This window comes from Prosopis cineraria, unplaced genomic scaffold (assembly GCF_029017545.1).
Source record: "Prosopis cineraria cultivar Desert tree isolate PC_DT_omini unplaced genomic scaffold, ASM2901754v1 PC15, whole genome shotgun sequence".
Taxonomy (NCBI): Eukaryota; Viridiplantae; Streptophyta; class Magnoliopsida; order Fabales; family Fabaceae; genus Prosopis; species Prosopis cineraria.
The window spans coordinates 4,676,196-4,689,326 of NW_026555346.1; the positions used below are offsets into that span (position 1 = coordinate 4,676,196).

The 13,131-nt window shown below is 32.3% G+C and overlaps 1 protein-coding gene across 1 annotated transcript; it reads right to left on the reverse strand.

Moving 5' to 3' along the window:
• Nucleotides 1–2,008: 2,008 nt before the first annotated feature.
• LOC129294665 (uncharacterized) lies at nt 2,009–7,125 on the reverse strand. Its single transcript, XM_054933120.1, is given in 6 exon segments — nt 2,009–2,255; nt 2,258–2,373; nt 3,745–3,866; nt 3,963–4,100; nt 6,275–6,410; nt 6,826–7,125. Coding segments are annotated over 6 exon segments (597 nt in total). The 5' UTR covers nt 6,870–7,125; the 3' UTR covers nt 2,009–2,214.
• Nucleotides 7,126–13,131: the final 6,006 nt, after the last annotated feature.

The window sequence follows — 13,131 nt, forward strand, 5'->3', positions numbered from 1 at the left end:
AGTATGAAAACAAATAAATCATCTTATCATGAAATCAATACAAAATAAAATCAAATAAAATTAGAGTTACAAATAAGTGAAGTAAAGAAACGAATAATATTTTATAAATAAATAAATAACATACAATATGAAAATAAATAAATAATTTATTTAAATGAGGATAATTTTATCATTTTTGTCACAAATTAAATAAAAATTCTGTGCGGATCCTTCGATAACATTTCAAAAAATTTAGAATTCTCTTTTTCATTACATTCCGACAAAGATCCTTGACTGAAATTTTCCTTTTTAATTTTCCTCTTCGGTTGTGTGTGTGTGAGAGAGAGAGAGAGAGAGAGAGAGATTCCTTGTAGGATTTCAAATAAGTGATCCCCTCGTGTTTCTTTTTTATTTTTTTATTTTTTTTAAAAAACATTCTCATTGGATAGGGCCAAAATGAAATATTTTTACTTTTTTAGACATAAAAAGTAGGTCAGTTGATGGCAGAGAATATTTCCACTAAGATATTAACGAGTAAACATTTTGCAACTAAATGATTATGTTAGGTGATTTAAATTCCCAACCACTTTCCTAAATGACAAGTTTTACCCCCCACACTATTTTTGATAAGTTAAAATGAAATATTCTCATGTCATCATAACACAGTGCAATCCCAAAACAGTTTCATTATTATTAGACATGAATTATGGATTTTTTAATTATCATAATTTTATTAAAATATTAGGGTGCGTTGGGGAGTTTAAGATTGAATGAAAAGGAATGATCAATAATGAAATTGAGTGGAATATAATAAAATTTTTTATTGTTTGAAAATTTTGTGATGGCAAGAAATGGTTTTACATTACCATTATCATGAAATGAATAGAATGAAATGGTTTAAAAAATTTTCTTCCAATATTACCTATGTGGTTAAATTTAAAGAAAATAATAATGCTCATTAAATAATTATAATATTTATGCAACAAAATAATAATAAGAAGAAGAAGAAGAAGTAGAATTAATGGTCAAACAAGATACTCAAAAATTAAGAATAAAAACATAAAGCAAGTAATAGAGCTATGTAAGCAAACATTCTTGTTATACCAGAGGAAAATACAATAATCATAGTGTTGAAAGGAGACAGGAGGAGAGAGAGAAATATAACAGGAGATAGGGCTATGCACTATACTTAAATGCCCAATCAGCCTGACCCCACTCGAAACATTCAGGCACATAGGGTTAGGCATCAATAGGGATCAAACTTTAACTTGCTTAAACATGTGCAAGATTTTTTTAAATTTTTTGATAAATAATATTTATCTCAGGGCATTATTTTTTATTGAAAGTTATCATAAAATATATTTTTTTATGATCTTTCAGACATTTTTATCATTACAATTTTTAAATATATTTCAAAATTTAAAATTTATTTTTAACTTACTATTTATGTAAAAAAATTGATAATTGTTGTTCATCTAAACTTTTAAAAAATTATTTTTGATTCTAATATTAATTTTATGAAGAATATATTTTAAATAACAACAACAACAATATTTTTTCAAGGAAAACTTTTTTAAAATGTTTTTCAAGAGATACTTGTAAAAATATTTTTGAGACAATTGCGCAGCCTGATGTCCAACTACACATTAGGCTGGATATCGGGTAGAGATGACACTTGGCAACAGAGATGGATAAAGAATGAAAATAACATATAAATTTTTTTTATTAAAACAGGACATTTTATAAATAAAATAATTATATTGTAACACTCCATCTTTAACCTCCCAATTTAAGATATAAAAAATATTGAGCTATGAATGGCAAATGAGAATTTTCAGAAACCCTTACTTGCCACTCCATTATTCTTAAAAAAAAAAAAAAAACTCATTAATAATGAGGTAAATTTTTTAGCCATCTCATCCTATTCCATTCCATTCCATTCCAAAAAAAAAAAAAATCTCCCAAATATGGTGTTAAAATACTTTCCCTTCAATATCCAGCATTGGAATGCGTAATTTAATTGGCCAAAAAAAAAAAGAAAGCGTAATTTATTCTATCAACAAAAATATCAATTCATCGGTTATTGTGCTAGATCAGTCTATGCTTGCGCCGAAGTGCTGCAATAGAATAGCGAAGTATACATCTCAATATCTCATGAGTTCTGCTAAATACGAATAGATTATGCATATTTGAAGCACATTTACAAACCCCAGAAAACATGCTCAAAATCAGCGGCTAACGCAAATCACTGTGCTCCGTCTTCCTGTGGAACAAATAGATCCAACTAAAACAGCAATGCCAGTAACCGCTACAGTGAATAGAAGATGTCTTTTTGAGTAGTCATTCCGCGGTCGCCTTCTAGCATCTTCATCTCTTTCATTTGCCCTCGCATCCCTTCAGACAAGATAACAAGCAAATGGTTCAATCACACGAAATAGGTACCTTTCGTCAACATCACAAGTCACAACAGGTTGCATTGAAAGTTTTCACAGCCCCAGGATGCCAAAAGGAAGTATCCTTCTTCACTAATAATAGATTTCCAAAACAGAAGATTCACTTAACCTTGTAAAAATTTATAACAAGCCTTTCCGAACTCATTTACTTGGCTGGGAAAATCAAAGACAAATGTGGCTAAATATTCTCAAATATGATGAACTTATCGAACAGGTGTATCAAATATCAAATAGATGGTAATTAATTCAACATTCATATTGCATGTCCGTGCCACCGACATTACTCTCTCATCCATCTCCCATCCATATGAACTTGGGTTTTCACAATACCTTCCTCAGCCTTTTGCCCCAAATAAGGTTTAGAATTTCCATGTTACTTTCCTGGGAGCTGTGCTTGACCAGAAAAGTGCGAAAAGAGTCCAAAATGATTTAGCTGTCTCTTCTTTTATACATACATTTCCTAGCACTGGCCTAAAATGAAGTTACTGAAGCAGCAGCGGATGCTGACACTGTTAAAAAAGAAATGGCAAAAGAGCTCAAAAGGCTAAACTTCTAAAAATTGCGCTCTGTGATGTTCAGGCTTGAAATAATGCCCCAACTGCCCAAACAGGTCAAAGGACTCATGCGCATAATGAGGTTACCTAACATAAATCACTAACCAAGTAACCTTACCAAGCTTATGAGCTGCATACAAAAGACCGCATGCAATAGACTGCTTGCAATATCATAATGGGCTGCAGGTCAATTTTGCCCCTCAACTTTACTCGAAAAATCAATGAACACTTTAAACTTAACTGTGAATCAATTCCATCCTTTAACGTTATAAATACCCTCTCTCATTACCTTTTTGTTAAAAATGCTTAACATCTATTTGTCATCAGTAGGTTTCATTATTTTCTAATATTTTTTAACTATTTTTTATTGGATTAAGAGTCGTTTTTACCCTTCAATTTTTACTCAAAAGATCAGTAGACAACCTCAACTCAAATATTTTATAATAAAATAATATTTAAAAAATGTAATGTGAGGCTCATTGACAGCGAAGAGATGATGAGAAAACAGCAAAGTGATAAAGAAGGAAATCTTTGACATTAAATGACAAAGTCGACTCATAATTAAGTTTATGATACTTAATGACCCTTCGGGTAAAGTTAAGAGACCAAAAAAAAAAACTTAACCCTGTTATAATAATAACCATAAACACAACGGGTTTAATTTAGGAAGTACTGGTTATTTTTAGGTCTAAAAATCAAATAAAAGGAAAATTTGATAACAACCAACAAGAATGAAATTAAATGATGATATTTCCTACCTTGAAGATCCCATGATATTATCTGGGATGCTAGTGCACCTGGCTTCATGGTTGTATCTTTCACAGAGCCTAACATATCCGTTACAAAGTTGACAAAGTTCTGTTCGGTTGCCACATACTTCCTGAGAAATATGAAGATCATACTAAGATTAGCGCGAAAGTGCATATGCAACAACATGGAGAGATACAACCTCTAAATTTGTTGTTGGTGAACATACCTGATGCTCAGCCAGATCAACTGCTGGTAATGGGAACTCACAGAACTCACAAGTGACAATTCTCTGTGGGCAGCTTTCACCTATGTGGATTTCTAACATATTGCGCTCCATTATCTTATGGCACATTGAACAGGCAGCCTGCACAATGAACAACTCTCTTGGAAAACTAGTAACATGAAAATGAGACGCACATCTAACATCAAGAACTGCTTTGGTGCAACAAGAGAGCCAGGATGCCTGCATTGAAGATTTGGGGGTGGGGTGACACGTAGCAAGCTTCTCCGTCTCTTTTATTGTTAAAAAGAATGACCAGATGACTCATATATCCAGTAAGCCTCCATTCCAAGTTCTTTATTTCTTTTTTTCCCCTTTGATGATGGGTGTCCTCATTCCAAAAGCTCTAATCTTTAAGGATCCAAAGCTAGATATTATGTTACATGATACCATCACAAACGGCTGGACCAACAAGGCAATAACTCCGCACATGACATAGTTAGCTTAGCTGTAACAGAAATAGTTATTTAGTTAGTTAGGAGGGGATTAGTTGAGAATAACTAACTTGATGATACTCCCCTTAGCCTATGAATTGAGAATTCTCCATAATAAGGAGTTGATGATGCATTAACAAGCATTTTCTAGTTTCCTCAGTATGACTCTAGCATCAGATCAACTCTTGTGATTAAATATTGATCACAAGATTCACGGTATCACTTGAGCAGTTCTTGGAGCAAAACACATGTACACGAAGAGGAGCACGACAAACTTCAAGTAGAACATTGCTAAGGTGAAAAAGATTTTTCAGTCAGTCTGACATATCAAAGGTTTCATTGTCAATTCGGCTGCAAAAATTACACGGATGTTGACAAACATTTGTAGCCAAGGTCGAGGTACTGCATCCAGCACAAACAAGATAGCAATGGCCAATGGTCCTTAATTCAGATCATTCAACTGGATCTTCCATGGTAACAACTATTTGTTTCCAAAAAAACAATGTCGAATTGAGCTCCATAAATTCAATGATAGTGATTTCTGTGGATTGGTCCCTGATGCCAAGAGATTATTAACATTGACACACCCCAGCAGACTTGAAGATTCAGTTACTTTGCTTACACCTCAAAACGAAAGCATTGCTGGGGCACTCAAATTTCATTAAGAAGATGCTGGGAAGAGTATTTCAAGAACATAACAATTTCAGTGATGTGACTAAGGTGGGTGCCATGATGGAGATAAGGAACTTGAAGCAAGAAGACACTGTCACCAACCACCAAGATAAGTTGAGGAGCTCTTGACTAAAATAGAATTATCAAGAGTTTTATCTATAAGCTGTTCTATTGACTATTGTAGTGATCTGCTCTGGCATTCAAGCAGCCCAACACTATGTACTTAGCCGGTTAGACTGCCTTCAGGAAACCTCCATCAAATCCTTAAATATACAGGCCTCTGCCCCAATGAAAGGGAACCTGCTGAATTATCATCACCCATCCTGATATTCCCACCAAAGAACCCAATATAGTACCCAAAAAACCCCATCAGACAATTCAAACAACAACGAGGAAAATGGATGGGGAAAAAAAAGGCAAGTCCCCAGCTATTAGTGTCCAGAACAGAGGCCATGCCCGTGAGATTGTGTGTGGAAGAGGAAAGAGAATGGAGCAACAGAGAGGTGCATAAGCCTCTCATTGGATCAACACAAAGGGGCGTACAGGATGTGGGGACTTGATCTTTGAGATCATGTATTGAAGAGGAAGGGAAGGTAGCAATGGTCTTTTCAGAAGAGAATTTTTGGAAGAAGTTTGTTGTGCAGCTATTACTTCAAGAGCTACACATTTGACCATGAAAGTGTGGCAATCATGGACAAGAGATTAACAAGTTGCCCTTCTATAGTGGATCCAGAATGATAATACTTCAAGGCCCTGGGTTCATGTTGCCTATCAATAACATTTAAACCCTTTTTAAACCTGTGCACCATCAAACCCACACCCAGTGCATTTAATGGCTAATTGCATCCATTTTCAAAGTGACAAGCCTATTTACAAATTTTGGTCAAGTTACAAATCAGCCACGAACTTCCACCAAGACTTCGATTTTTGAACTGGTAGCAGCCAAATCAAGATTCAGGTCATTTACCTTGCAAATCCCAGCCTAACATGAGACAGATCCCTGTCTACACTTTGACGTACACACCAACTCTTGTCTTCCTATTCCCCCCATTTTACTTTATCTCCACATAACATGACCGTCATTGATTTTTCCACCACTTCCTTTGAATTTGAATCAGAAAGAAAAGAGAAAAAGGACAAAAATTTACATACCCGTGCATGTGTGTTTAAAAAGTGATCCTTGGAGTTTCTTTTTGGAATCATATCACCACAAATTGTGCATTTTTCAAGGTTCCGGAAGCAATGGGCGTAATGCAGAGCAATATTGACAGCAGGGATAGCACGATCACTGTAACATTACAAAGCAATTCATCAACAATTTCTGGACAAAGGCAATCAGAACACAAACAACTACACTTCGATGCAATAAACCACGTATAGGAGAAGAAAATCTTAAAAAAATTCTTGAATCATACAACGACATCGCAAAAATAGGCCAACAAATATACGGAAGCAAAAGTTCATAGCCGTCAGGCGATCCTTCAAGTCAAATTGCAGTTTTCCAACCGCCTTGATAGTTATGTAAAACTGTCCTAAGGGCCACTGCAGATTTAGAGGCACACAACCCATGAAGCGAGTATTCCCGAAATTTCCATCAAATTAAGTGATTTTAGCTCAAAATTCAGAAGGAAGCAAATCACAAATTCGTCAACTAATTTCAGGAAGGCATGTAAGCAGACCGGAAAAAAAAAATCTATGTTTACCAGTGAGCACATATACTAGTGGCGTCATCGGACACAGCGGCCATGCCGGAGGAGAGAAATCCCGAGGTCGTTCTGCGATTAAATCTTCAGAAAGCAGACGGGAAAAAAAATCGAGGGGCAATCAAGCATTTGCGTCCGCAGGAGGTGGGAGGGAGGGGGACAGACATAGGGATTTTGTCAAAACTGGAGGTCCATGTTATAAAGATAAGGGAAAAAAACAGGTCTGATGAGAAATCGATTGCTTCGGTTAACGACTTACATGAGGAATAAATTGGCATATTGAATACACTCTACTCCTGGCGGTCTAACTGCCGGTTTTGCCATGCGACTTAAAAAGGAAAAACTTGCATTTGGGCATTTGGCCATATAATTGAAAAGTAAAAATCAGTGCAAGGCGCGGTTGGCTGTGGATTTCAGTTAAATATATTTAATTATGAAAAAATAATTAATTATGTTATTAAGTATATAAAATTAATTAATATGATTGATTTCAGTTAAAACTGAAAAGTAAAATTGAAAATCAAGTAAAATTATGATTTTACAAAAATATATTCAAATATTACTATTACATGTTAAAATCAATTATAAATTTAAAATTATAATTTTTTTAAAATATCCAAACATTTTTATATATGTCAAAGCTAATTATAAACTTAAAATTACAGTTATCTTATAAACTACTATTTCCTAGTTTTTAATTCATATTTTTAATTATCCTTTTCTAAAAATTTATCCAAGAATTATAGGATAAATTATTGTTCAATTCATGTTTTTAGGTTTATAATTGATTTTGACACACACATATATATAAAGAGAGAAATGTTTTAATATTTTAAAGAAAAACATGATTTTTTTGTTTAAAATTGATTTTTGACATGTATCATTGTATTTGAATTTCTTAGAAAAGTATGATTTAAAGTACATAATTAATTTTGACATGTAATAGATGTATTTGAATATATTTTTATAAAACTATGATTTTAACTTGTAAAATTGATAAAAGAGATCATCCAAACAAGTGCCCAGTTGAAAAATTAAAACTTGTCCGATCAAAAATGTTGGGCCTGTTTGAAAACCTGTTCTAAAAATAATTTTTTATTCTCCAAAATAAGAAAATAAAAAAATTTGTTTGATAATATATTTTTATAAAGTGTTTTAGAGAATAAAAAAATAAAATATTGTTCTAGAGAACAGAAAAATAAAAATAACTTTTAGGTATTCTATTATTATTCAGAATAAAAAAGAATGAAAAAAATATTTATTTTTATTATTTTTTATTTTCATAACATATTTTATAAAACATCAATTCTTAAAATAATAAAATAAAAATAATTTTAAACAACCCATTATCTTTACTTGCTTTTTGTCTAGTGGTATTTTTCTCTTGTCCACCAGACCAGAGTTTGTCTTTTGCTTTTAAAAATTTATCTCGAAGAACTCCCTCAGTAAATTAACTTTACTTTCAACAGCCGTTTTCAATTTTTATATGACCTTTAATCAAATCTTTTTTCTATTCCTTCCTGACAGCGTCCGAAGCATCTTTTATGTAAAGTTGTTTGTTCCTCTCAAATAATTTTGGTATATAATTGTTTCGATGGTTTCAACATACTTCGTTATAATTAATAAAAAAGTTTAAGATTTGCTAATTTTTTATAAAAAATTAAGTTGATAAATTTTTTAATATATCTCTATTATATACATATATATATATATATTTATCTCTAACATTTAATGAGAGTTGAAAGAGAAATTTATAATAAAAAATTAATGATATGTTTTATAATTATGACAAAAAACATTTGTTTTGTCTATGCTTTATAGATAAGACAAAAGGAGGGAGCATGTATAAATCAATCACCGATGACCAATCATGTAATTAAAATGACAACTTATTCCTCTACTCTATTATTGCTCCCCGACTAACTGTTGTGTGAAACTGTGAATTCTTTCTTTCATTCTTTTTCTCTTTCTGTTTTTTCTGTTTTTGGAACCTTGCATTTCTGTCATTGAATTTGATATTTTGAACGTACTACTTAGAGACATGTTTGTTTGTTCCCCCCCCCCCCCACCATTTGCGACCAAATACATTCAGTAGAATATCAAGGTTTGTTAGTTTATCCCACTAGTCAATTAGATCTTAGGATGAATAGGGCTTATATTATGAAACTTTGCTAGAGAATTATAAAGAAGTCCAATTGTCTTTAGGTTCGTGTCCTGCGTGATAAATACAAGTGCAGTAATCCTACAATTTTCATGGTTTGCAAAACCAACTCTAGCTCTTACATAGTCCAATATGTGTAAAGTCTGGGATTGGTTCACTACTCACGTGGGATGGAAGGTAGGAAGAGGGGATCAAGTTTCTTTCTAGTATGATAAATGGTGTCCCCTCCCAGATCCCTTTATCAAATATGATTCATCTAATGCGAACTCCATCCTACATGCTAGAGTCTCTAATTTTTAGAATAATAATGGTTCCTAAAAAGTAGGCCAATTGTGCAGATATCTTTATTTAAAAGTCATCAAACTTATCATTATTGTGCAGCCTCCGAGCTCTAATATAGACAATGATGTTATATGCTGGAGACGTTCAAATGATGGCAACTTCTCTATCAAAATTGCTCACAAGGCCATAAAAAATCACCGTGACACCATTAGCTCTGAAATTTGGTCTAAAATTTGAAAATGGCTTACTTATAAGAAAATTAAATCCTTTCTCTAGAAAGCAGCTTGGGATTGACTTCAACCTAAAATATCATGTTTTAATGGCTTCTCTCAAAACTTGCCCTTTTGGTTGTAATTCTTTGGATTCCACCACTTATATCTTAAGAGATTGCAAAAGATCTAAAGAAGTTTGGTTAAAATTAGTTAAACAAACTAAACTAAACACTTTCTTTTCTCTATCTTTACAGGAGTGGATTCTTTAGAATGCAAAAAGAGAAGTAGGTAATGCAAGATCACATAATATCCCTTGACAAAAGCTCTTCGCTTACATGTATTGGAATATTAGGAAAGAGAGATGTAAAATCATTTACTTTGAAGATGATATCCATGAGAGAGACATTACCTTCACCAGCATACAAGATATTCTCAATGATCAATACCTCTAATTTAGAATCAATTTTTTGACTCAACAATGTGATAGAACAAAGACCAAATGATTCCCCCTGAAAAAGATTATGTAAAACTTGATATAGATAGCTCTGTTAACAATTAAGGGGCTGCTTCTTATGGTGGTCCCATTCAAGATAATCACAGCAATTGGATTAAAGGCTTCTCTAACTTTTTTGGTTACCATCCCAGCACGGCAACTGAACTTATGGGCATTCTTGAAGGATTCAGTATTTGCTGGGCTGAGAAGTTTAATAGAGTTAATGTCTACTTGAATTTTACTGAAGCAATTATGCTCATATGCAATGAGTTTTCTATTACTCATCCGCTTGTTGCAACTATTAACAAAATTAAAGAACTTCGTACGCATGATTGGTCAGTCACTTTTGATCACATTTTCAAAGAGGCTAACAAATGCGCAGATTGAATGACCTATCAAGCCTTTCCCGACAACTCAATTGTTTAGATTTTTGATAGTCCACCTTCTAGTTGTAGTAACTTTTTGTATGCTGATATGATTTAATATGTTTATTTGCACAATTTTTTTGTGGCCTTCTATTAAAAAAAAAATGCCAGTGTTTATAAAGCTGGGCCAGCCAGGTAAGTCATCGTCTCAATTTAACCGGGCTTGTTATAGGCATAAGTTTGGGCTTACTATGAACACAGTTCAATTTTGCGTGGATGTCTAAATTTTTCGCAATGATAAGCCCATTCGATATAATATATTTAAAAAGAATGAAAAATATTTTTGTATGGTATAGAAATAAATGAAAGTATTTTTACTTATGTCTTTGGCAAGATTAAAATATAAGGGATTGAATTTCACTACCATGATGGAGAAATAATTGTCAACAGACTCCAAATAAGGGAAAACGTGACAGATTAAGGAGCAGCAGGAATTATGGGCAAAGGAGGAGGAATAGTAAAGTGGGATCTGGTAATTGAATACAAAATATGTTTACATTAGGCGGTCTCATACAAAACGATCAAGGCAACTAGATTAAAGGCTTCTCCAAATATCTTGGATACCACCGAAATACAGTTGCTGAACTTATGGGCATCCTGGAAGGACTTACTATCTACTGGGCTGAAAAGTTTAACAAAATCAATGTCTACTCTGACTTAATTGAAGCTCTATCATTAATCCGTAATGAGTTATCTACCAATCACTCTCTCTCTACCACTATCAATGATATCAGAGATCTTATTATGTGAGATTGGACTGTCACTTTTGATCACATTTTTAGAGAAGCAAACATTTACGCTGACTAGTGGTCCCACCAAGTCTCTATCGATAATTTTAATGTATTTATTTTTAACACTACGCCCCTAGGTTGTAGGGACCTTTTGTACGCTGACATGACTCAACGAGTTAATTAGCATGGTCTTTCTGTAGCCTGCCATTCAAAAAAAAAATTATTTACATTAAAGGACTCTAGAATCACAAGAGTATTTCAATCATTCCATAGGACTCGCGAGTACTCACAGTCCGTGTGTGATGTGAAGCTTTAGAATAATTCTCAATCTCCTTTTCCCCCTTTCTTTTGGGACAAACACCTCATCTTAGTTTATTACTTCCTGGGTCCTGGTTATTTTCTGTAAATTACTTTGATTAATTAGTTTGACAAATTTTCCACTCTATTTAATATTTATCTCTCACATTTAATACTTCCATTAAAAAGAGAGTATTTTATAGAAAGTGACGGATATTTTTTACACAAAAATGTCACGTGATTAATTTAACCACTTTTCTTAATTCTCATAAATTAGTAAATAATTCTTAAATCTATAATGCTCACATAGGAGAGATTAGAAGGTACATCGCTTCATTTGACAGCAATACAAGATTCGTTAGTGTATACTCGTGCTAGACAAGGCAGCACATCCATTACTATTTCTGAAGATAAACACTCTATATTGACATCGTGTTCTTACTTTTTTTTCAAAAAAAAAACACGGACTCTGTGTGTACTTTACTCAATAAAATATAACAATTAAAAATAATACTCCGTCTATTTGTATTTATAATTTACTTTTAGTATTTTCATTAAAAAAAAACATCATTACTCTGTTTAAAAATTTAATAAATTTTTAACCTTATTTTTATTAAATATATATACTTTAAGCATGAAATACTATAACATTATTTAATAACATTTCTAACGATAAATATTAACAATATCATTAAAGTGTTCTGTAAACAAGATTAAAATATATATTCTTGTTATTCTGTAAATAAAATTAGAGGAATATATAGGCAATACTTGAAAAAATTACTAATGCCAGCGGACACTATTTTTCTTTTCCAATAACATGCCATGTATTTACTAAAAGTTGTATGAGAAAGCAAAAGTTCTGTGACATTTATTTTGTGATATATCCATCATTAACATTCCCCCAGAAAAATCTCATGAGCAATTTAAATTTGAAATACGACAAGTGGCATGATAATATTAATTTTTCTCAACAGAAGCTGCTTTGGAACCCTCCTAAATTCTAAGCTCCGTGTCGAAATTAAAGCAGTCTGCCGCTGGGATATTGGATTTCACGACCATCGATATAATTTGATAACCACATGCCGGAGAAGTGTGTGCTCAGAGTTTGACACTGTTCACGCGGTGGCTAGTTATGGTTCTTGGCATGTAAAGAATACGAGTTTAGCAGCAATATCGTTAATTTCATTAATAAAACATTACGTATAGTTCTTATAAAATAGGCTTATTTATAAATAAATTTTATAAAATTTAAAACCACAGAGTTCTCTTAGGATTTGAAACATAATTTAAAATTAATGTACAAATTAAAGACAATATTATCTTTACTTATTGGGTATGTGAAATTACATTATAAAAAGTTAAAATCATAATTATAAATTACTGAATAAATAGTTATAAATAATTAGTATTAAATATTATTAGTAATGCATAATAAATATAACCATTCGATATATAAAGTCAGAATGATAATTGTAAATTTTTTATGAAATAATTATGAACTTGATTAATGTAACATATTTTTACACTACTACAAAAGTGAGCATATTTGACACTTATTTTAATTTATAAATGATGGTTATTAATCATCATATATGAACCCATCATTTATAGAGGAACCCTTTATTTGACAGTTATTTAATCATGAATATTTCCCTACTTATTTGACAGTTATTCAAATGACCATCAAGTATATCCTCACATA